Genomic DNA, 25060 nt, shown 5'->3' on the forward strand with positions numbered 1-25060 from the left:
CGACCTACGATGGCCCCGAGATACGATCATTTCAACATACGATGGCCTCTCAGAGGCCATCGCATGTTGAAGGCAGCATCAACATACGATGCTTTTGTATGTCGGGGCCATCGCATAAACGGCTATCCGGCAGCGCCGACTGCTTCAGCTGCCACCGGATAGCCGTTTACGGTGCCCCGTGTGGTCCGCTGACGATCACTTACCTGTCCTAGGGGCTCCGGCGCACCCTCTTCGGGATCCCCTGCATCGTCGGCGCTGCATCGAGGATGCCGGGGAAGCAGAGGCCTTGCCGGAGCGTTGGGGACACCCCGGGGACGTGGCGACAGCGATGGAAGGCGACATCCAGGACAGCGGTGACGGTCCGGAGCGACGGGGACATGTTAGTATAACCTCCAATACCAGTGGTCTACAACCTGCGGACCTCCAGATGTTGCAAAACTACAACTCCCAGCATGCCTGGACAGCCAACGGCTGTCCAGGCATGCTGGGTGTTGTAGTTTTGCAACATCTGGAGGTCCGCAGGTTGTAGACCACTGTCCTATACTTTACATTGCACGGATCCCTCAACATACGATGGTTTCAACAAACGATGGTCCATTTGGAACGGATTACCATCGTATGTTGCGGGACCACTGTATTGATGTCAGACATTTCATTTATATATAAGAAGTTCTTTCCTTCTTCTTTTTAGGTATATTAATTATGTATGCACGGACTGTCAGCACTCAGTCTGCACGGACTGTCAGTACTGTCATGATTACATAGAAATCTAATCATGTAAGTAAAATGTATGTTAAACTGCACGATCTGTGAGCGCGCACGAAAACCGACCTTCTCTCCACAGCAGGTTCCCGGTTCTCCTGGGCATCTGAAATCTCTATAGCAGGACCGTCCTGGACGGGTGTGGGTCAAGGCAACTGGCGAAAGATTTTACTTGCTACGTGCCAGAATAGGTGTTCAGCTCAACATCATCAGGTAAGAGGACCAGCTCACCTGTCTTTTCTCCAGGTGCCACTGGTAACAGCACAATGCGGCGCCGTTGTTTGTTTTTACACAGTTATTTCTTGGCATGTGTAACCATGATATTCCACCTATAATCCCCATGTAAAAAATATATTTATAGCCATTTTCTTATCAGAAACAGGTCAAATGTGTTTCTTGGCATTTGTAATGATATTCCATCCATAATCCCTATGGAAAAAAAATATTATACTCATTCTTATCAGAAACAGGTGAAATGTATTACTTGGCATGAGTAACCATGATATTCCACCCATAATCCCCATGTAAAAAATATTAATAGCCATATTCTTATCAGAAACAGGTCAAATATGTTCCTTAGCATGTGTAACCATACTGGCCCTCATTTACTTAGAAAATCGGGTTGTAAGTCTATGTTGCTTTCTTACCCGACTGCTTTTTTCTCCTGGTATTTATTATTATGTCGCATCCTGTTTGTCGCACGTGGGTTTTGTAGGTTTTGGTTTCCAACTCCTCTGAGCTGTCGGGAAAAAATCCACAACATTTCAACAAATTCGGGTTGGAAATCTTAATAAATACGTGGGAAAGCTCAGAAATGTCGGGTAACGCCCCTTTTTCGGGTTTGGGAGAATCCACATCGGGTCCGTCGGGAAAAAATGTTGCATCGTGTCGCAGACTGGCGCAGGATGTCTGCGACATGGCGCAGACAAAGATGCGACAAAAAAACCCGACAAAAGAGGTCGGGTTTAGAATAGTAAATGAGGGCCACTGTGATTTACCATGAGTGTAAAAAGTGTAGTGACATCTAGTGATAGTTATGAGAATTGCAGTCAATCATCCCACTATGCTGTGTATTATGTCCCACCATTGTGAATGTGAAAATTCCGCACTGTGCCCTTTTACTTCTTAGGATGCGTTCACACTGAGTAATTCAAGAGGAATTTACTCAAGTAATTCCTCTTGAATTCTGTGCTCCAAATTAATGCACATCTCCTCTGCCCATTGCCTTGTTTTTTTCCGCTGTCCTTTTCACACATCGGAAATTCTGCTAGCGGAATTCCAACGCTGAATTCCTTTTGTTAATTCTTCAAGCGGAATCCGCGAGCAGAATCCAATAGAAGTCAATGGTAAAAAAAAAATTCTGCCCGACATCATTTTTAAGCGGAATTCAAGTGGAATTCAGAAAAGTAGATTGACCTCTTAAGGATGTAGGGCGTACCTATACGCCCGGTCCCGGTGTTTAAAACGGTGTCACACCGTGACCCTGCATCACACCGGGTCGGTCCCGGCTGCTATTGATAGGACCCTGGGCTAAAAGCGCGCGGTACACATCGTCGTGCCGCGCGCTATTAACCCTTCAGACGCGGCGATCAGAGTTGACCGCCGCGTCTGAAAGTGAAAGTAAACGCTTCCCGGCAGCTCAGTCAGGCTGATCGGGACTATCGAGATAAAATCGCGATGTTCTGATCAGCTGGGATGCAGGCGGAGGTCTGCCTGAGCTACAGGCTTGAGCAATCGAGCCCCTATCTCGCCATGGCTTTGCAGGGATCAGCATAAGAGATCAGTGTGTGTAGTGTTATAGCCCCCTATGGGAGCTATAGAACTGCAAAAAAAAAAAGTGGAAAAAAAAAAGTTATCAAAGGTCATTTAACCCCTTCCCTAATAAAAGTTAGAATTTTCCCATAAAAAAAAACAACTGTGTAAATAAAAATAAACATATGTGGTATCGCCGCGTGCGGAAATGTCCGAACTATAAAAATATATTCCTTTTGTTTTTACTTTGTAAGTTGGGGGGTGTGGCACCCTCTTTAGCCGTGCACCCCACCCCTCTCAGACTGGAGGTGGTTTAGTCAATGGCTGATCCAACATGTCAGACAGTCAGAGGCTATATGCACAGCATAGGTGAGTTATCATGTTAGGGTCCCATCCGATATGAGGCCACCTCCACGTGGTGGATGGGGGACACATTTTGATCAAAAAGTGTGCTAAGAGCCTCCATTTTTTGACCCAGAGTGCTGTTGCAACTTTCTTTTTTGTACATATAAAAATATATCGTTAATTAAATCGCACGGTCAATGGCGTACGCGCAAAAAAATTCCAAAGTCCTAAATAGTGTATTTTTGGTCACTTTTTATATCATAAAAAAAATGAATAAAAAGCGTTCAAAAAGTCCAATGAATACAAAAATCATACCGATAAAAAATTCAGAACATGGCGCAAAAAATGAGCCCTCAAACCGGCCCGTACGCGGAAAAATAAAAAAGTAATAGGGGTTAGAAGATGAGAATTTTTAACATAAATTTTCCTGCATGTAGTTATGATTTTTTTCCGAAGTATGACAATATCCAACCTATATAACTAGGGTATTATTTAACCGGATGGACCTACAGAATAAAGAGAAGGTGTTATTTTTACCCAAAAATGTACTGCATAGAAACGGAAGCCCCCAAAAGTTACAAAATTACATTTTTTCTTCAATTTTGTGGCACAATGAATTTTTTTCCCGTTTCGCTGTGGATTTTTGGGTAAAATGACTAATGTCACTGCAAAGTAGAATTGGTGGCGCAAAAAATAAGCCATAATATGGATTTTTAGGTGCAAAATTGAAAGTGTTATGATTTTTAGAAAGTGATGAGGAAAAAATGAAAATGCAAAAACTGAAAAACCCTGCGTCCTTAAGGGGTTAAATAGCCTCCTCCTTTATTCCTCTTTATTTCCGCATGGAAATTCCGCTTGATGGAGAAGGCAACAATTTCCTGACCGAAATTATTCCTCGTGAATTCCTCTTGAATTCCTCAGTGTGAACGCACCCTTAGTGGAAAAGTTCATCTACATGTGGATTGTGTTTTTAAGACCTTACACACATGTATTGTAATGAAAGTTGATTCAGATGTGAAGAGAAAAATCTGCATCAATTTGCCCTGTCTGACTCTCCGCACGAGTGGCAGCCCCCTGCATAAAATCCACAGTGAAAAAAACTTCACCACATCAGAACTCCCTTCTACAGAAATGGATGCCCCCCATAATTGTGTTTTGCTTTTTTGGATGAATAAAAAAATAAAAAATTCCACAGACAATGTTTTTTTTTTTCCATTTAAAATACAGAACACAGACGTAAGGGACAACAATAAAAATATATTAAAGGGGTACTCCGGTGAAAACCTTTTTTCTTTTAAAACAACTGGTGGCAAAAAGTTAAACATACCGTATTTATCGGGGTATACCACCCACCGGCCTATAACACGCACCCTCATTTTACCAAGGATATTTGGGTAAAAAAGTTTTTTACCCAAATATCCATGGTAAAATGAGGGTGCGTGTGTGCGCGTGTATACCCCGATATACCCCCAGGAAAGGCAGGGGGAGAGAGGCCGTCGCTGCCCGCTTATCTCCCCCTGCCTTTCCTGGGGTCTAGAGAGCTGCTGTCGGCCCTTCTCACCCCCTGGTTATCGGCGCCGCTGCCCGTTCTGTCCCCCTGACTATCGGTGCCGGCGCCGATAGCCAGGGGGAGAGAAGCGGCGCCGACAGCCAGGGGGAGAGAAGGGGCAGCGGCACCTATTGCCGGCGCCGCTGCCCCGTTGCCTCCCCCCATCCCCGGTGGCATAATTACCTGAGTCGGGTCCGCGCTGCTCCAGGCCTCCGGCGTGCGTCCCCAGCGTCGTTGCTATGCACGGCGCGGCGCACTGACGTCATGCGTCGCGCCGTTCAGCGCATAGCAACGACGCCGGGGACGCACGACGGAGGCTTGCAGCAGCGCGGACCCGACTCAGGTAATTATGCCACCGGGGATGGGGGGAGGCAACGGGGCAGCGGCGCCGGCAATGGGTGCCGCTGCCCCTTCTCTCCCCCTGGCTGTCGGCGCCGCTTCTCTCCCCCTGGCTATCGGCGCCGGCACCGATAGTCAGGGGGACAGAACGGGCAGCGGCGCCGATAACCAGGGGGTGAGAAGGGCCGACAGCAGCTCTCTAGACCCCAGGAAAGGCAGGGGGAGATAAGCCGGCAGCGACGGCCTCTCTCCCCCTGCCTTTCCTGGGGGTATATCGGCGTATAACACGCACACAGACTTTAGGCTAAAAATTTTAGCCTAAAAAGTGCGTGTTATACGCCGATAAATACGGTATTTGTAAATTACTTCTATTGAAAAATCTTAATCCTGGAACACTGATGACATCACGAGCACAGTGCTCTCTGCTGACAACCTTTCCATTTTAGCAACCATCCATAGCAGATGTATGCTAAGGCCAGCATGGTGGCTCAGTGGTTAGCACTGCTGCCTTGCAGTGCTGGGGACTTGGGTTCAAATCCCACTAAGGACAACGATAAATAAAGCTTTATTATTATTATAATAACGTCAGCAGAGAGAACTTTGCTTGTGATGTCATCAGAGAACATTCCAAAAAGAAAAGAATTTCCTCTGTAGTATTCAGCAGCTAATAAATAAGTACAGGAAGGATTAAGATTTTTTAATAGAAGTAATTTACAAATATGTTTAACTTTCTGCCACCAGTTAATTTAAAAGAAAAAAGGTTTTCACCGGGTACCCCTTTAAAATCAACTGAGGCTTAAATGCTTTAAATGTATGGCGCTTTTTAAAAATAAGTCTATGATAACATGGGGGTCTGACCACTAGGATCTGGAATAGAACAGCGGTCACTTATGCACAATGCAGCTCTATTCACTATCTATGGGGGGCTGCCGGATTTAGCCATATACTCTTATCTTTGGAAATAATGCAATAAATGGCGCAACAACCACCGCTACCATTCCAACAAGCGCTTTGGGACCTGTTTTCTTGGAACCCCCCCACAATGACACATTTATTCCTTATCCCACTAATAGGGGATATGTTTTAACCCCTTTACGTCCTTGGCCGGCTCCCGCAATATAACGCGGGGTCACGCAGTGACCCCATTTTATATTGGGTTGGTCCTGGCATGTAACTGAAGCCGGGACTCGGGGCTAATAGCGTGCAGCAGCGATCGCGGTGCCGCACGCTATTAACCCTTTAGACGCGGCGTTCAAAGTTGAACGTTGCGTCTAAAACGAAAGTGCTATAGCACTGCAAAAAAAAAAAAAGTTAATAAATGTCATTTAACCCTTTCCCTAATAAAAGTCCAAAGTCCAAATCACCCATGTAAAAAACCATGTAAATAAAAATAAATATAAACATATGTGGTATTGCCGCGTGCGTAAATGTACGAACTATTATAATATATAATTAATTAAACCGCATGGTCAATGACGTACAAGCAAAAAAGTCCAAAATAACTTATTTTTGGTCCCTTTTTATATTATGAAAAAATGAATAAAAAGCGATCAAAACGTCCGATCAATACAGAAATGATACCGCTAAAAACTTCAGATCACAGCGCAAAAATGAGCCCTCATACCGCCCCATATGCGGTAAAATAAAAAAGTTATAGGGGTCAGAAGATGACAATTTTAAACGTATACATTTTCCTGCATGTAGTTATGATTTTTTACAGAAGTGCGACAAAATCAAATCTATATAAGTAGGGTATCATTTTAATTGTATGGACCTACAGAATAAAGATAAGGTGTCATTTTTACTGAAATATGCACTGCGTAGAAAACGGAAGCCCCCAAATGTTGAAAATGGCGATTGTTCTTCAATTTCGTAGCACTATCATTTTTTTCCCATTTTGCCGAGGATTTTTGTGTAAAATTACTGATGTCACTGGAAAGTAGAATTGGTGGCGTAAAAAATAATCCTTCATATGGATTTTTAGGTGCAAAATTGAAAGGGTTATGATTTTTAAAATGTGAGGAGGAAAAAACGAAAGTGCAAAAACCGAAAAAAACGTGGTCCTTAAGGGGTTAATAGTGAGACAACCAAACTGCATGTATAGTAACACATTCTAATTGTGGAAATGATTATTATTATTTTTTTTTGTCACCTGACACTAAGGACAGCCATGAAATGAGGTAAAGATGTGTCTTCACTGTTCTGTGAAACGTGCTGTCTGACATTTTATAAGACGTGCACAAGTTTTCACCACATTAGTCTTAGTAAAAAATGTTACTGCGCAACGCACGGTCGGCGGTGCACGAGGGTGTGTCCAGGGGGCGCATGTGTCCTTAAGGACACATGCGCCCCCTGGACACACCCTCGTGCACCGCCGACCGTGCGTTGCGCAGTAATAAAATAGCGGCCATAATAGCTGAACAACCCGACCACAACCGTCACAGGACGCGGTTGTAGTGTAACAATCACGTTCTGTGGTGACTTATATAGAGACACCCCCTACCCCCGTATTGTTACCTCCAATTATAACCCCCCCACACCTTCTGCCCCCGCTCCTCACCAGCTCCTGTAGGCTCCGGACTGGCGGTTTCTGGACATGGCGATGAGTGGTGAGGACAAGAGATGCGGTCTGGGTGTCAGTGTGCACAGTGCCCTGCTGATGGGGATCTTATATAGGGCGGATGCTGGATGTGGGAGGACACTATTTTTCAGTTTCGTTTCTTACAGTACTGTGGGCTCATTGGGATGAGACTTGTTCAGACATGTAAAGTGCTGGGAGACCCATTATAATGTCTGGATCACTGATTCTTATACTGATAGCTACAATAAACCTGGAACATGTCCCTATAGGGCCCCCATAAAACATGGGCCCCTTACTGAATGGGTGACTCCAAAAACCATCCAGAATACCTATACAATCTAACTTTGTGGTAATTCCCTGCACAGCAAATCTAGGGTAAATTCACAGAATACTAATTTTTTTTTGCAAACCAAATGATACTACATCAACCAGATATTAACTATGATGAAGCTGCACAACATGGCAAAGCTGCCCTAGCTTAATAACCCCTTAAAGGGGTACTTCAGTGGAAAACTTTTTTTAAACAGATTTGTAAATTTGTAGATTTGTATGCCATGACTAAGGGTCCTTGACCCGAAACGCGTTGGCGTGAAGGGACCCATCTCCAAGCTGGTAACTGTACATGATATTGCCTGATGTACTCCCCTACCTGCCTTTCTATGGAACTTTTAATGAGATATCAATAAACGTCTGTTGTGAGATTTGTAAATTACTTCTATTATACAATCTTAATCCTTTCAGTACTTATTATCTGCTGAATACTACAGAGGAAATTATTTTCTTTTTGGAACACAGAGCTCTCTGCTGACATCAAGACCACAGTGCTCTCTGCTGACATCTCTGTCCATTTTTAGAACTGGTCAGAGAAGGAGAAAATCCCCATAGTAAACATATGCTGCTCTGGACAGTTCCTAAAATGGACAGCAGAGGTCAGCAGAGAGCCCTGTGCTCGTGATGTCAGCAGAGAGCTCTGTGTTCCAAAAAGAAAAGAATTTCCTCTGTAGTATTCAGCAGCTAATAAGTACTGGAACGATTAAGATTTTTTTAAAAGAAGTAATTTACAAGTCTGATTAACTTTCTGGCACCAGTTGATAAAAAAAAAAAAAAAAAGTTTTCCACTGGAGTACCCCTTTAACTCCTTAAGGACGTAGGGTGTACCTGTAGGCCCTACGCCCGGTCCCGGTGTTTAAAACGGGGTCAAGACGTGACCCCGCATCACACCGGGTCGTTCCCGGCTACTAATCATAGCCGGGACCCCGGGCTAACAGTGTGCGGCATCGATCGTTGTGCCGCGCGCTGTTCACCCTTCAGACGTGGCGTTCAAAGTTGACCGCCGCGTCTGAAAACGAAAGTAAACGCTTCCCGGCAGCTCAGTCGGGCTGATCGGGACATCGCTATAAAATCTGACGTCCAATCAGCTGGGACGCAGGCGGAGGTCTCCTTACCTGACTCCGCGGCGTCCGATCGTCGATTGATTGCTCCAAGCCTGAGCTACAGGCTTGAGCAATCGAGCCCCTATCTGACTGATCCCTGCAAAGCTATGGCATTGCAGGGATCAGCATAGGAGATCAGTGTGTACAGTGTTATAGGTCCCTATGGGAGCTATAGCACTGCAAAAAAAAAGTGGAAAAAAAAAGGGTAACAAAGGTCATTTAACCCCTTCCCTAATAAAAGTTTGAATCACCCCCCTTTTCCCATAAAAAAAACTGTGTAAATAAAAATAAACATATGTGGTATCGCCGCGTGCGTAAATGTCCGAACTATAAAAATATATTGTTAATTAAATCGCACGGTCAATGGCGTGCGTGCAAAAAAATCCCAAAGTCCAAAATAGCGTATTTTTGGTCACTTTTTATATCATGAAAAAATGAATAAAAAGTGATAAAAAAGTCCAATCAATACAAAAATTATACCGATAAAAACTTGAGAACACGGCACAAAAAATGAGCCCTCATACCGGCCCATATGCGGAAAAATAAAAAAGTTATAGGGGTCAGAAGATGAGAATTTTTAACATATAAATTTTCCTGCATGTACTTATGATTTTTTTCCAAAGTACGACAATATCCAACCTATATAAGTAGGGTATCATTTTAACCATATGGACCTACAGAATAAAGATAAGGTGTTATTTTTACCAAAAAATGCACTGCGTAGAAACGGAAGCCCCCAAAAGTTACAAAATGCTATTTTTTCTTCAATTTTGTCGCACAATGAATTTTTTTTCTGTTTCGCCGTGGATTTTTGGGTAAAATGACTAATGTCACAGCAAAGTAGAATTGGTGGCGCAAAAAATAAGCCATAATATGGGATTTTAGGTGCAAAATTGAAAGCGTTATGATTCTTAGAAGGTGATGAGGAAAAAATGAAAATGCAAAAACGCAAAAACCCTGCGTCCTTAAGCGGTTAATGGTCTATTCACACATACAGTATTCTGCGCAGATTTGATGCGCAGGATTTTCTGCTGCAGATTCCAATGTAAACTGAATGACTGAACACAGCTTCAAATCCTGTGCATCAAATCTGCGCAGAATACTGTACATGTAAAAAGACCCTAAAGGAGAACTTCAGACAAAACTAACTAACATAGGATAGGGCAGTGATTCCCAACCGCGGTGCCGCGGCACACGTGTGTGCCGTTCGCCACTGGCCGTGGTGCCGCGGGATTTTGCTGTGATATTTTCTTTTTCTTTTTTTTTAAATATCCCGCCCCGGCCTGCGCGCTTATGACTGGCGGCGCAGGGGGGAAGGGAAGCCTGCGTGCGCACTGCGCACACAGCGTCCCCCTCCCCCTCCACACTGCGTCCCCTGCGTCCCCCTTCTACCTTGCGACGCAGTAAGCTGAAAATGGGTCCCTGGGGCGGAACGATCTTCACCTGCGCCGGACTCCCGTGCCTGCCGCGGACCTGCAAGCTGCGCGGACCGGCTTGCTTAAGGTACCGTACCCTTTCCACCCCTCTGTTACCCCATCTCAACCCTGTCCAACCCCCCCCCCATCACCCAGTTCCACCTTATACCCCCCCTGTCACTCATGTCCACCCCCCCTTGTCACCCATGTCCACCCCCCCTGTCACCCAGTCCGCCCCCCCTGTCACCCAGTCCGCCCCCCCGTCACCCAGTCCGCCCCCCCCTGTCACCCAGTCCGCCCCCCCGTCACCCAGTCCGCCCCCCCCCCCTGTCACCCAGTCCGCCCCCCCCTGTCACCCAGTCCACCCCCCCTGTCACCCAGTCCGCCCCCCCTGTCACCCAGTCCGCACCCCCGTCACCCAGTCCGCCCCCCCGTCACCCAGTCCGCCCCCCCCGTCACCCAGTCCGCCCCCCCCCGTCACCCAGTCTGCCCCCCGGCCACCCAGTCCGCCCCCCTGTCACCCAGTCCGCCCCCCCTGTCACCCAGTTCGCCCCCCTGTCACCCATGTCCGCCCCCCCCTTGTCACCCAGTCCGCCCCCCCTGTCACCCAGTCCGCCCCCCCTGTCACCCAGTCCCCCCCCCGTCACCCAGTCCGCCCCCCCCGTCGCACAGTCCGCCCCCCTCGTCGCCCAGTCCGCCCCCCCCGTCACCCAGTCCGCCCCCCCGTCACCCAGTCCGCCCCCCCGTCACCCAGTCCGCCCCCCCTGTCACCCAGTCCGCCCCCCCTGCCACCCAGTCCACCCCCCTCTACACCTCTCTGTCCACTCCTCTACACCCCTGTCACCCATGTACACTCCTCTGCACTCCTCTGTCCGCTCCTCTGCACCCCTGTCACCCATGTACACTCCTCTACACCCATCTATCCACTCCTCTACACCCCTCTGTCCACTCCACTACACCCCTGTCACCCATCTACGCTCCTCTACACCCTTCTGTAACTCCTCTACACCCCTGTCACCCATGTACGCTCCTCTACACCCCTCTGTTTACTCCTCTACACCCCTTTGTCACCCATGTACGCTCCTCTACACCCCTCTGTCCACTCCTCTACACCCCTTTGTCACCCATGTATGCTCCTCTACACCCCTCTGTCCGCTCCTCTACACCCCTCTGTCCACTCCTCTACACCCCTGTCACCCATGTACGCTCCTCTACACCCCTCTGTCCACTCCTCTACACCCCTCTGTCCACTCCTCTACACCCCTGTCACCCATGTAAGCTTCTCTACACCCCTCTGTACACTCCTCTACACCCCTGTCACCCATGTACGCTCCTCTACACCCCTGTCACCTCTGTCCACTCCTCTACACCCCTGCCACCTCTGTCCACTCCTTTACACCCCTCTGTACATTCCTCTACACCCCTGTCACCCATGTACGCTCCTCTATACCCCTCTGTCCACTCCTCTACACCCCTCTGTACACTCCTCTACACCCCTCTGTGCACACCTCTACTCCCCTGTCACCCATGTACGCTCCTCTACACCTCTCTGTACACTCCTCTACACCCCTGTCACCCATGTACGCTCCTCTACACCCCTCTGTACACTCCTTTACACCCCTGTCACCCATGTACGCTCCTCTACACCCCTCTGTCCACTCCTCTACACCCCTCTGTCCACTCCTCTACACCCCTTTGTCACTCATGTACGCTCCTCTACACCCCTCTGTACACTCCTCTACACCCCTGTCACCCATGTATGCTCCTTTGCACCCCTCCGTCCGCTCCTCTGCACCCCTCTGTCCGCTCCTCTACACCTCTCTGTCCACTCCTCTACACCCCTGTCACCCATGTACACTCCTCTACACCCCTCTGTCCACTCCTCTACACCCCTCTGTCCACTCCTCTACACCCCTGTCACCCATGTATGCTTCTCTACACCCCTGTCACCAGTGTACGCTCCTCTACACCCCTCCGTGCACTCCTCTACACCCCTGTCACCCATGTACGCTCCTCTACACCCCTCTGTACACTCCTCTACACCCCTGTCACCCATGTACGCTCCTCTACACCCCTGTCACCCATGTACGCTCCTCTACACCCCTCTGTCCACTCCTACACCCGTCACCCATGTACGCTCCTCTAAACCCCTCTGTCCACTCCTCTACACCCCTGTCCACTCCTCTACACCCCTGTCCACTCCTCTACACCCTTGTCACCCATGTACGCTCCTCTATACCCCTCTGTCCACTCCTCTACACCCCTGTCACCCATGTACGCTCCTCTACACCCCTCTGTACACTCCTCTACACCCCTGTCACCCATGTACGCGCCTCTACACCCCTGTCACCCATGTACGCTCCTCTACACCCCTCTGTCCACTCCTCTACACCCCTGTCACCCATGTACGCTCCTCTATACCCCTCTGTACACTCCTCTACACCCCTGTCACCCATGTACGCTCCTCTACACCCCTCTGTACACTGCTCTACACCCCTGTCACCCATGTACGCGCCTCTACACCCCTGTCACCCATGTACGCTCCTCTACACCCCTCTGTCCACTCCTCTACACCCCTGTCACCCATGTACGCTCCTCTACACCCCTCTGTACACTCCTCTACACCCCTGTCACCCATGTACGCTCCTCTACACCCCTCTGTACACTCCTCTACACCCCTGTCACCCATGTACGCGCCTCTACACCCCTGTCACCCATGTACGCTCCTCTACACCCCTCTGTACACTCCTCTACACCCCTGTCACCCATGTACGCTCCTCTACACCCCTCTGTACACTCCTCTACACCCCTGTCACCCATGTACGCTCCTCTACACCCCTGTCACCCATGTACGCTCCTCTACACCCCTCTGTCCACTCCTACACCCGTCACCCATGTACGCTCCTCTACACCCCTCTGTACACTCCTCTACACCCCTGTCACCCATGTACGCTCCTCTACACCCCTGTCACCTCTGTCCACTCCTCTACACCCCTGCCACCTCTGTCCACTCCTTTACACCCCTCTGTACATTCCTCTACACCCCTGTCACCCATGTACGCTCCTCTATACCCCTCTGTCCACTCCTCTACACCCCTCTGTACACTCCTCTACACCCCTCTGTGCACACCTCTACTCCCCTGTCACCCATGTACGCTCCTCTACACCTCTCTGTACACTCCTCTACACCCCTGTCACCCATGTACGCTCCTCTACACCCCTCTGTACACTCCTTTACACCCCTGTCACCCATGTACGCTCCTCTACACCCCTCTGTCCACTCCTCTACACCCCTCTGTCCACTCCTCTACACCCCTTTGTCACTCATGTACGCTCCTCTACACCCCTCTGTACACTCCTCTACACCCCTGTCACCCATGTATGCTCCTTTGCACCCCTCCGTCCGCTCCTCTGCACCCCTCTGTCCGCTCCTCTACACCTCTCTGTCCACTCCTCTACACCCCTGTCACCCATGTACACTCCTCTACACCCCTCTGTCCACTCCTCTACACCCCTCTGTCCACTCCTCTACACCCCTGTCACCCATGTATGCTTCTCTACACCCCTGTCACCAGTGTACGCTCCTCTACACCCCTCCGTACACTCCTCTACACCCCTGTCACCCATGTACGCTCCTCTACACCCCTCTGTACACTCCTCTACACCCCTGTCACCCATGTACGCTCCTCTACACCCCTGTCACCCATGTACGCTCCTCTACACCCCTCTGTCCACTCCTTCACCCGTCACCCATGTACGCTCCTCTAAACCCCTCTGTCCACTCCTCTACACCCCTGTCCACTCCTCTACACCCTTGTCACCCATGTACGCTCCTCTATACCCCTCTGTCCACTCCTCTACACCCCTGTCACCCATGTACGCTCCTCTACACTCCTCTACACCCCTCTGTCCGCTCCTCTACACCCCTCTGTACACTCCTCTACACCCCTGTCACCCATGTACGCGCCTCTACACCCCTGTCACCCATGTACGCTCCTCTACACCCCTCTGTCCACTCCTCTACACCCCTGTCACCCATGTACGCTCCTCTACACCCCTCTGTACACTCCTCTACACCCCTGTCACCCATGTACGCTCCTCTACACCCCTCTGTACACTGCTCAACACCCCTGTCACCCATGTACGCGCCTCTACACCCCTGTCACCCATGTACGCTCCTCTACACCCCTCTGTACACTCCTCTACACCCCTGTCACCCATGTACGCTCCTCTACACCCCTCTGTACACTCCTCTACACCCCTGTCACCCATGTACGCTCCTTTACACCCCTGTCACCCATGTACGCTCCTCTACACCCCTCTGTCCACTCCTACACCCGTCACCCATGTACGCTCCTCTAAACCCCTCTGTCCACTCCTCTACACCCCTGTCCACTCCTCTACACCCCTGTCCACTCCTCTACACCCTTGTCACCCATGTACGCTCCTCTATACCCCTCTGTCCACTCCTCTACACCCCTGTCACCCATGTACGCTCCTCTACACTCCTCTACACCCCTCTGTCCGCTCCTCTACACCCCTCTGTACACTCCTCTACACCCCTGTCACCCATGTACGCGCCTCTACACCCCTGTCACCCATGTACGCTCCTCTACACCCCTCTGTCCACTCCTCTACACCCCTGTCACCCATGTACACTCCTCTACACCCCTGTCACCCATGTACGCTCCTCTACACCCCTCTGTACGCTCCTCTACACCCCTGTCACCCATGTACACTCCTCTACACCCCTCTAAACCCCTTTGTCACCCATGTCCACTCTTCTACACCCCTCTTTCACCCATGTCAAAAAAAAGTTCGGCACCTAATAGATTTGTTTTGCAGGTTTAACGGTGAAGAATTGTGTGTGGAAGAAATCGTGATGATGGCCAGGACCAGATGGAGAAGAGAAGGCAACATTGCAAATTAGAGAAGACGTCATTGATGAGTTGCTGTATAAAGCAGCACTTTAAACTACATACTCACTGATAGATATAGTGCATTGCGTTCTTTAGCATTTTCCCTTTTTATTTTATTTTTTTGCTCGTCAACCTCGGTAGCGGTGACCCGCAGAATTTTTTTTTTTTCGAGGTGTGCCCTGACCCAAAAAAGGTTGGGAAACACTGGGATAGGGGATAAGTAGCTGATCACAGGGGGTCCGACAGCTTGGACCCCTCGTGATTTCCGGAACAGGACCCTGGGTCTCAGTGAGGAGTATGTGCCGTAGAGGGCTCTATTAATTTCTATGGGAGTGATGAAAATCTCCAAGGCACACCCATAAAAAAAAATTTTGGGGGGGCGTTTTTATTTTTTCCTCCTCGCATTCTACAATCCATCTCTTTTATATTTCCATCCACAGACCCATGTGAAGGTTTTTTTTTTTTGCATGAGCAATTGTACTCTGTAATGACATTCTTTTTAACGTAAACTGTACATCGAATCCCAAAATTTTTTATTTGTGAGAGGAAATTTAAATGAAAATATGAATTTTTCAAGTTTTGGAAGGATTCGTTTTCACACTGTACACTTTTACGGTGAAAATGACTAGTGTTGCTCGCGAATATTCGCAATTCGAATATTATTCGCGAATTCGCGAATTTCGTGAATATAGCGCTATATATTCGTAATTACGAATATTCGTTTTTTTGTTTTTTGTTTTTTTTTCTTCACAGTACACATCACAGTGATCATCCCTCTCTGCTTCCAGCTTGTGTGGTGTAAAGAAGGCTGTAATACTACTGTGTGAGACTAGCGTGCGTAAATTCGCATATGCGAAAATTAGGATATGCTAATTTTCGCATATGCGGATTTTCGCGTATGCTAATTTTGTATATGCAAATTGTCACACATGTTAATTTTCGCATACGCGAATTTTCGTATATGCGAAAATAAAACGAGGAGATAATGAATATGCGAATATTCGCGAATATATGACGAATATTCGTCCATATATTCGCGAATATTCGCGAATTCGAATATGGTCTATGCCGCTCAACACTAAAAATGACATGTCTTTATTCTGTGGGTCAATACAATTAAAATGATACTCGTGATTACATACTTTTCTATAATTGTACTGCTTTAAAAAAAATATCAAACTTTTTTTTTTCAATATAACTGTTTAACCCCGTAAGGACCACAGTTTTTTTTTTTCATTTTTGCACTATCGTATTTTCCACCCGACTTTCAAAAATCGGAACGCTTTCAATTTTGCCCCTACAGACCCATATGAGGGCTTGTTTTTTGTGCTACCAATTGTACTTTATAATGACATTAATCATTTCACCCCAAAATTTATGGCAAAACCAGAAAAAAGTTATTTGTGGGGCAAAATTGCAAAAAAAAAAAAACGCTATTGTGTAACTTTTGAGGGCTTCCGATTCTAAGTAATGCACTTTTTGGTAAAAATAGCACCATATATTTATTCTGTAGTTCCATACGGTTATAATCATACCCAATTTATATATGTTTTTTTTTTTTAACTACAAAATTATAACTACATGCACCAAAATTAGTATGATTTAAATTGTCATTTTCTGACTCCTGTAACTTTTTTATTTTTCCGTATATGGGGTGGTATGAGGGCTCATTTTTTGCACTGTGATATGAAGTTTTTATTGGTACCATAATTGTTTTGATGGGACTTTTTGATCGCTTTTTATACATTTTTTTAGGGTATACAAAGTGACCAAAAATACACAATTTTGCACTTTGGAATATTTTTTACGTGTACGCAATTGGCCATGCGGTTTAATTAACATTCCATTTTTATAGACATTTATAGACAGACATTTACGCACGTGGCGATGCCAGATATGTTCATTTTTATTAAACATATATATATATATATTTTTTAATGGGAAATTGGGGGTGATCCAAACTTTTATTCAGGGGTTAAATCACATTTATTCACTTCTTAGGCTTGGAGCAATGAAGCGACGATCAGACAGCGAGGAGCAAGGTAAGGTGCCTCCTGCTGTCCTCTCAGCTGTTCGGGACGCCACAATTTCACCACTGCAGTCCTGAAGAGCTTTGCTGAGCTAACCTGCAGTATTTTCTTCCAGTTTAGATCTTTTATCGTGGCATCTAAAGAGTTCATACCAGACATCAGCCCGATCGGCGATGTCCGGTATTAGCCGTGGGCACATAACGGGAGCCGGCCACGGACGTATATTTAAAATTGCCCTATTTTCTCATTTTCCCATATGCGGGATGTATGAAGGCTAATTTTTTCATTTTTTGCACCATGAACTGTAGTTATTTTTAGCATTCATTTTTTTGTGTGTGTGTATATATATATATATATATATATATATATATATATATATGACTTTTAAGTCGCTTTTTATAAATTTTTGGGGGAATGTGATGTGACCAAAAAACAGCAATTTGGTCCGCCATTACTGGCAGGTTCTGGGCCCCAGTCCGGTGCTCGCATCATGTACAGGACATAAATGTGGCATTAAGTGCCACCGCATCAGGACCCCTTAACCCCTTAAGGACTCAGCCCATTTTGGCCTTAAGGACTCAGACAATTTAATTTTTACGTTTTCGTTTTTTCCTCCTCACCTGCTAAAAATCATAACTCTTTTATATTTTCATCCACAGACTAGTATGAGGGCTTATTTTTTGCGTGACCAGTTGTCCTTTGTAATGACATCACTCATTATATCATAAAATGTATGGCGCAACCAAAAAACACTATTTTTGTGGGGAAATTAAAACGAAAAACGCAATTTTGCTAATTTTGGAAGGTTTTGTTTTCACGCCGTACAATTTATGGTAAAAATGACGTGTGTTCTTTATTCTTAGGGTCAATACGATTAAAATGATACCCATTATTATATACTTTTATATTATTGTTGCGCTTAAAAAAAATCACAAACTTTTTAACCAAATTAGTACGTTTATAATCCCTTTATTTTGATGACCTCTAACTTTTTTATTTTTCCGTATAAGTGGCGGTATGGGGGCTCATTTTTTGCGCCATGATCTGTACTTTTTTTGATACCACATTTGCATATAAAAAACTTTTAATACACTTTTTATAATTTTTTTTTTAATAAAATGTATTAAAAAAGTAGGAATTTTGAACTTTTTTTATTTTTTTTCGTTCACGCCGTTCACCGTACGGGATCATTAACATTTTATTTTAATAGTTCGGACATTTACGCACGCGGCGATACCAAATATGTCTATAAAAAATGTTTTTTACGCTTTTTGGGGGTAAAATAGGAAAAAACGGACGTTTTACTTTTTTATTGGGGGAGGGGATTTTTCACTTTTTTTTTACTTTTACTTTTAAATTTTTTTACATTTTTTTTACACTTGAATAGTCCCCATAGGGGACTATTCATAGCAATACCATGATTGCTAATACTGATCTGTTCTATGTATAGGACATAGAACAGATCAGTATTATCGGTCATCTCCTGCTCTGGTCTGCTCGATCTCAGACCAGAGCAGGAGACGCCGGGAGCCGCACGGAGGAAGGTGAGGGGACCTCCGTGCGGCGTTATGAATGATCGGATCCCCGCAGCAGCGCTGCGGGCGATCCGATCGTTCATTTAAATCGCGAACTCCCGCAGATGCCGGGATCTGTATTGATCCCGGCACCTGAGGGGTTAATGGCGGACGCCCGCGAGATCGCGGGCGTCGGCCATTGCCGGCGGGTCCCTGGCTGCGATCAGCAGCCGGGATCAGCCGCGCATGACACGGGCATCGCTCCGATGCCCGCGGTTATGCTTAGGACGTAAATGTACGTCCTGGTGCGTTAAGTACCACCTCACCAGGACGTACATTTACGTCCTGCGTCCTTAAGGGGTTAAAGGGGTACTCCGCCCCTAGACATCTTATTCCCTATCCAAAGGATAGGGGATAAGATATAAGATCGCGGGGGTCCCACCGCTGAGGACCCCCGGGATCTTGGCTGCGGCACTCCGCTTTCCTTACTGCACAGAGCGAGTTCGCTCTGTGCGTCATGACGGGCAATACAGGGGCCGGAGCATTGTGATGTCATGGCTCTGCCCGCTCATTACGTCATGGGCACCCTCTCAATACAAGTCTATGGGAGGGGGCGTGGTAGCCATCACGCCCTCTCCCATAGGCTTGCATTAAGGTGGCGGGCCGTGATGTCACGAGGGGCGGAGCCGTGACGTCTCAATGATCTGGCCCGTGTATCGCCCGTCATTATGCACAGAGCGATACGCACATTACGCAAGATTGTTTCAAGCATGTGATGTTCCTTTAAACTCACCTGGGGCAAGTAACAGGTGTGGGCAATGTAAAACTCACACCTGGGAGCAGATAAAAAGGAGAGAAATTTACTTAGTCTTTGCATTGTGTGTCTGTGTGTGCCACACTAAGCATGGACAACAGAAAGAGGAGAAGAGAACTGTCTGAGGACTTGAGAACCAAAATTGTGGAAAAATATCAATAATCTCAAGGTTACAAGTCCATCTCCAGAGATCTAGATTTGCCTTTGTCCACAGTGCGCAACATTATCAAGAAATTTGCAACCCATGGCACTGTAGCTAATCTCCCTGAGTGTGGAGGGAAGAGAAAAATTGATGAAAGGTGTACACGCAGGATAGTCCGGATGGTGGATAAGCAGCCCCAAACAAGTTCCAAAGATATTCAAGCTGTCCTGCAGGCTCAGGGAGCATCAGTGTCAGCGCGAACTATCCGTTGACATTTAAATGAAATGAAACGCTATGGCAGGAAACCCAGGAGGACCCCACTGCTGACACAGAGACATAAAAAAGCAAGACTACATTTTGCCAAAATGAACTTGAGTAAGCCAAAATCCTTCTGGGAAACGTCTTGTGGACAGATGAGACCAAGATAGAGCTTTTTGGTAAAGTACATCATTCTACTGTTTACCGAAAATGGAATGAGGCCTACAAAGAAAAGAACACAGTACCTACAGTGAAATATGGTGGAGGTTCAAAAATGTTTTGGGCTTGTCTTGCTACCTCTGGCACTGGGTGCCTTGAATGTGTACAAGACATCATGAAATCTGAGGATTACCAACGGATTTTGGGTCGCACTTTACAGCCTAGTATCAGAAAGCTGGGTTTGCATCCAAGATCTTAGGTCTTCCAGCAGGACAATGACCCTAAGCATACATCAAAAAGCACCCAGAAATGGATGGAAACAAAGCGCTGGAGAGTTCTGAAGTGGCCAGCAATGAGTCCAGATCTAAATCCCATTGAACACCTGTGGAGAGATTTTAAAATTGCTGTTGGGAAAAGGCGCCTTCCAATAAGAGAGACCTGGAGCAGTTTGCAAAGGAAGAGTGATCCAACTTTCCGGCTGAGAGGTGATAGAGTGGTCAAGATTATCTGTTTTATTTGAATCTAATATATGCTTTATAATACTTATGTAATCAATATAGTACTTATGTAATCTAAGCATGTAAACGTATAACCTTAGAGTGTAAGCAGTGACACGTAGTTGACCTAGTCTTAGCGACAAATGGAAACCACAAACCAGACTACATTTTGTACAAACATCCTTGTGATTTATTGCTCTGATCAGAGGAAGCGTATTTACACCCTTTGTAGAAGATTTATAGCTGACTTGTTGTACTTTTTAACCTTTAGGCTGTAATCAGCATTTACCCTATTTTGTCTGTTTTTCTGTGTGACCTAAGCACGTACAATAAAAGGAGCCCACACAACCCATAGGGGGGGAATGAGCATCAGGGAGCTTCAACTAAACTTTCTGTGTGGTTGACTCTTTTCGATACTTCAGCTGAATTCACTCTCACCACTCAGATCTTCCATCTCATATCACAAGAAAGCGACACCTTGTAAGAGTATGAGCAGCCTACTCTATCAGAGGTGTAAGAAGCTTATTGATGGTTATAGGAAGCGACTGATTTCTGTTATTCTGTTATGAGTGTGCAACCAAATATTAAGTTAAAGGAAAACTGTTAGATATTTTCTCCCGCACTATCCACAGTACTGGTGCATAGTGCGGGAGACGCTGTTAAAAACGAGCCCCTACCTTACCGGGATCTGCCCGGCCGTTCGCCCGCAATTGTAGTTTTATTCTATGTGTATATCTTGCTGTAACTGGCACGGGCGGGGCTTCTGCAGCTAACTGGCACTAATGTCAGCGCCGCTTATGAATATTCATCCCCCCTCCCTTCAGTAAGGAACGGCAAAGAGAGGGAGAACTGGAGGGAGGGGGGATGAATATTCATAAGCGGCGCTGACGTCAGTGCCAGTTAGCTGCAGAAGCCCCGCCCGTGCCAGTTACAGCAAGATATACACATAGAATAAAACTACAATTGCGGGAGAACGGCCGGGCGGATCCGGGTAAGGCAGGGGCTAGTTTTTATCAGCGTCTCCCGCACTATCCATCAGTTCCTGTGGATAGTGCAGGAGAAAATATCTGACAGTTTTCCTTTAAGGGTGCCAATAATTTTGTAAAGCCCATTTTTGGAGTTTGGTGTGACATTATGTCCAATTTGCTTCTTTTTTTTCCCCCCCCCTCTTTTTTGGTTTAGTTCCAATACACACAAAGGGAATAAACATGTGTATAGCAAAACATGTTTTACTGCAATCCTTTTCTGTGAGAAATACTTCATTTTCTTGACAAATTTCAGGGGTGCCAACATCACGGCCATGATTGTACATCACCCATTTTACCACCAAATCTAAAATGTTTGTGAAGGAAAAGAAAAAAAAAAAACAAGAAAAAAAAACACACCATTTTGTAACTTTTGGGGCTTTTTTTTCTATGCAGAGCATTTTTCATTAAACTGACACATTGTGTGGGGGGGGGGGGGTTATCAAAGGATCTTTTGAGTTATGAAAGTGCGTTAATTTGTCACATAATTTTTCTTTGTGTCAAATTTGTAACTTTTTGTAAGTGTTCTCCAAAGTTGTTTTGTAAGCCAGGTCTGGGCTGGTGTAGATTTGCTGTGTTTTGGAGGGGTTTGTGACTTTTTCTGTGACATTCGCACTTGATAATCATTTACTACTGCAAAGTGAAAACTTGACTTTTGTAAGATTGTTTGTAGCTTTTTGCTTACAGCCAAAAATCGTTAAAAAAGTTCTTTGGTACATGTGCAACATTTCATGCACCAAATATATATATATATATATATATATATATATATATATATATATATATACATATATAAAATGCAAAATCATCTGTAGTTGCAGTATCTTGTAATACCTTTTTTATTGGACTAACAAGATTTTGTAGAGACAAGCTTTCGGGATTCCTCCCTTTATCAAGTCATAAGCATTTCTGAGCTCACAAGGAGAAAACACACTTTCTATCTCACAAAGTATGCAGGGGTTAAAACAACATATGTGGAGAATGGACATTAAGTTGGGCCATAAATTGTATAGCTATAGGACTATAGACTACAGATAAGGATGGGGGGGGGGGGGCTGGAGAGCAGAGGTGAGATTACGCTGGACAGAGGAGAAAGGACAATTATACTACAGAACCATAGACTGAAGATAAGACTTAGACAGGGGAGGGGGAGCAGGGGTGTAATGGTGTTAGAGCAGGGAGAGGGAAGACAGTTTAGCAAAGGTTATAGGAAATTTTGATAACGGGATAAGAAGCTTAAATCCACATTAAGTCTTCTGTTCTTGGAGTCATTAAAAAAAATATCATTTTGGCTTCAAATGTCTTTCTTTCCTGGGTGTTCTTGAAGTTACCGTTCAGGATCTTGATTTTGAGGTCCTGTAGGGAGTGACCTGTTTGGGTGCAATAGTCCTTTTCTCTATGGTTGTTTATGGACGATCTGTGGAGGTTCATCCTTTTATTGAGTGGCTGACTGGTCTCACCAATGTAACATCCCAGGTCACACTTGGTGCATTGTATCATGTAGACTACATTCTCTGTGGTGCAGTATTGTCCCTTGATGTTGTATATCTTGTTGTTGTGGGAGGCCTCAGAATTTGTGCAGATGTGTTGACAGAGTTTACAGCGCGGTTTGACGCAGGGTTTGGTCCCATTGACTTTATCTGATGTTTCTGTGGGTAGTTTCCTATTGACCAGCTCTTGTTTTAAGTTGGGTGGTTGTCTGAAGGCCCCACAACAACAAGACATACAACATCAAGGGACAATACTATAGCTATTCAATTTATGGCCCAACTTAATGTCCATTATCCACATATGTTGTTTTAACCCCTGCATACTTTGTGAGATAGAACGTGTTTTCCCCTTGTGAGCTCAGAAATGCTTATGACTTGATAAAGGGAGGAATCCCGAAAGCTTGTCTCTACAAATTCTTGTTAGTCCAATAAAAAAGGTATTACAAGATACTGCAACTACAGATGATTCTGCATTTTGCATCACTGGACTAATACGGCTACTCCTAACTACTCTATATATATATATATATATATATATATATATATATATATATATATCCGTAGTAAACCGCGGCACTCAATGGATAAGGTGCAGAAAGTTGTGATTTATTCCATACTAATACAAAGCAAGCAACGTTTCAGCTGCCATGCAGCCTTTCTCAAGCGTTGCTTGCTTTGTATTAGTATGGAATAAATCACAACTTTCTGCACCTTTTCTTCACCTTATCCATTGAGTGCCACGGTTTACTTCGGATGTGTGAATTGCCTTGACCGGGCTCCTTCGCCGCTGGCACCCCCCAGATCTACATGGTGTGCTGTTCCTTTGGAATTTGCTAGGGAATATATATATATATATATATATGAATCCAACAAAAAGGACCGCACTCCCAAGGGTGTCCACGGGTGCAAGCTGGTCAGGCCCAGGTCAAGAGCCCCCACAAACAGCCAGCAAAACTGGCTATATATATATTAACCCCTTAAGGACTCAGCCCATTTTCACCTTAAGGTACAGCCAATTTTATTTTTGCTTTTTTGTTTTTTCCTCTTCGCCTTCTAAAATTCATAACTCTTTTATATTTTCATTCCCAGACCCATATGAGGGCTTGTTTTTTGAGTGACCAGTTGTACTTTGTAATGACATCTCTCATTTTACCCTAAAATATATGTTAAAAAAAAAAATTGTGTAAGGAAATTTAAACGAAAATCATAATTTTGCTAATTTGGGGGGGGTTTCGTTTTCGCACTGTACACTTTACGGTAAAAAATACATGTTTTCTTTATTCTCTGGGCCAATACTATTAAAATGATACCCATGGATACATACATTTCTATTACTGTACTGCTTTTAAAAAATCTCTAACTTTTTTTTTTACAAAATCAGTATGTTTAAAATTGCCCTATTTTGACCACCTCTAACCTTCTTATTTTTCTGTATTCAGGGATGTGTGAGGGCTCATTTTTGCGCCATGATCTGTAGTTTGTTTTGGTACCAGATTTGCATATATGTGACTTTTGATCGCTTTTTATGAAATTTTTTTGCAGTTTGATGTGACAAAAAATGTTTGACTTTTTTTTCAGTATTATCGGCGATCTTCTCCTCTGGTCTGCTGGAAAGCAGATCAGTGCAGAAGACCCCGGGAGACGGACGGAGGCAGGCGAGGGGACCTCCATCCGCCATCTTGGCTTATCTGATCCCCGCGGCAGTGCCGCGGGCGATCAGATCAGCCCTTTTAAGTGCCATACTGCCGCAGATCCCGTGATCTATATTAATCACGGAACCCGAGGGGTTAATGGTTGCTGAGAGCTGCCGGGACCCTCCAGGAATGAAGCGAGCGCAGCTCCTGCGCTCGTATCACAGCCGCACCGTAGATGTACGGTGCTGTGCGCTAAGTGGTGCTATGCATGTCCTTAAGGGGTTAAAGACAATGATAAATGTCCCCCTATAAATTATTGTATGAAAATTAAAGATTTACTTAGGCTAGAATTCCTGGCTATATATATATTAACCCCTTAAGGACTCAGCCCATTTTCACCTT

The 25060-nt window shown here is 45.6% G+C and overlaps 1 protein-coding gene across 8 annotated transcripts in view; it reads right to left on the bottom strand.

Moving 5' to 3' along the window:
- Nucleotides 1–25060, bottom strand: part of LOC130361297 (ribonuclease H1-like) — a 280103-nt gene that overhangs the window by 36011 nt on the left and 219032 nt on the right. For 7 of the 8 annotated variants that reach the window (XM_056564101.1, XM_056564098.1, XM_056564100.1 and 4 more), the window contains exon 3: nucleotides 19433–19472. The exons of the other annotated variant lie outside the window; for it this stretch is intronic. In XM_056564101.1, coding sequence (XP_056420076.1) covers nucleotides 19433–19472 — 40 coding nt within the window. The remainder of the gene's footprint in view (nucleotides 1–19432; nucleotides 19473–25060) is intronic. 8 annotated transcript variants of the gene reach the window in all.

Source organism: Hyla sarda, chromosome 3, assembly GCF_029499605.1.
Source record: "Hyla sarda isolate aHylSar1 chromosome 3, aHylSar1.hap1, whole genome shotgun sequence".
In the NCBI taxonomy this organism is placed as follows: Eukaryota; Metazoa; Chordata; class Amphibia; order Anura; family Hylidae; genus Hyla; species Hyla sarda.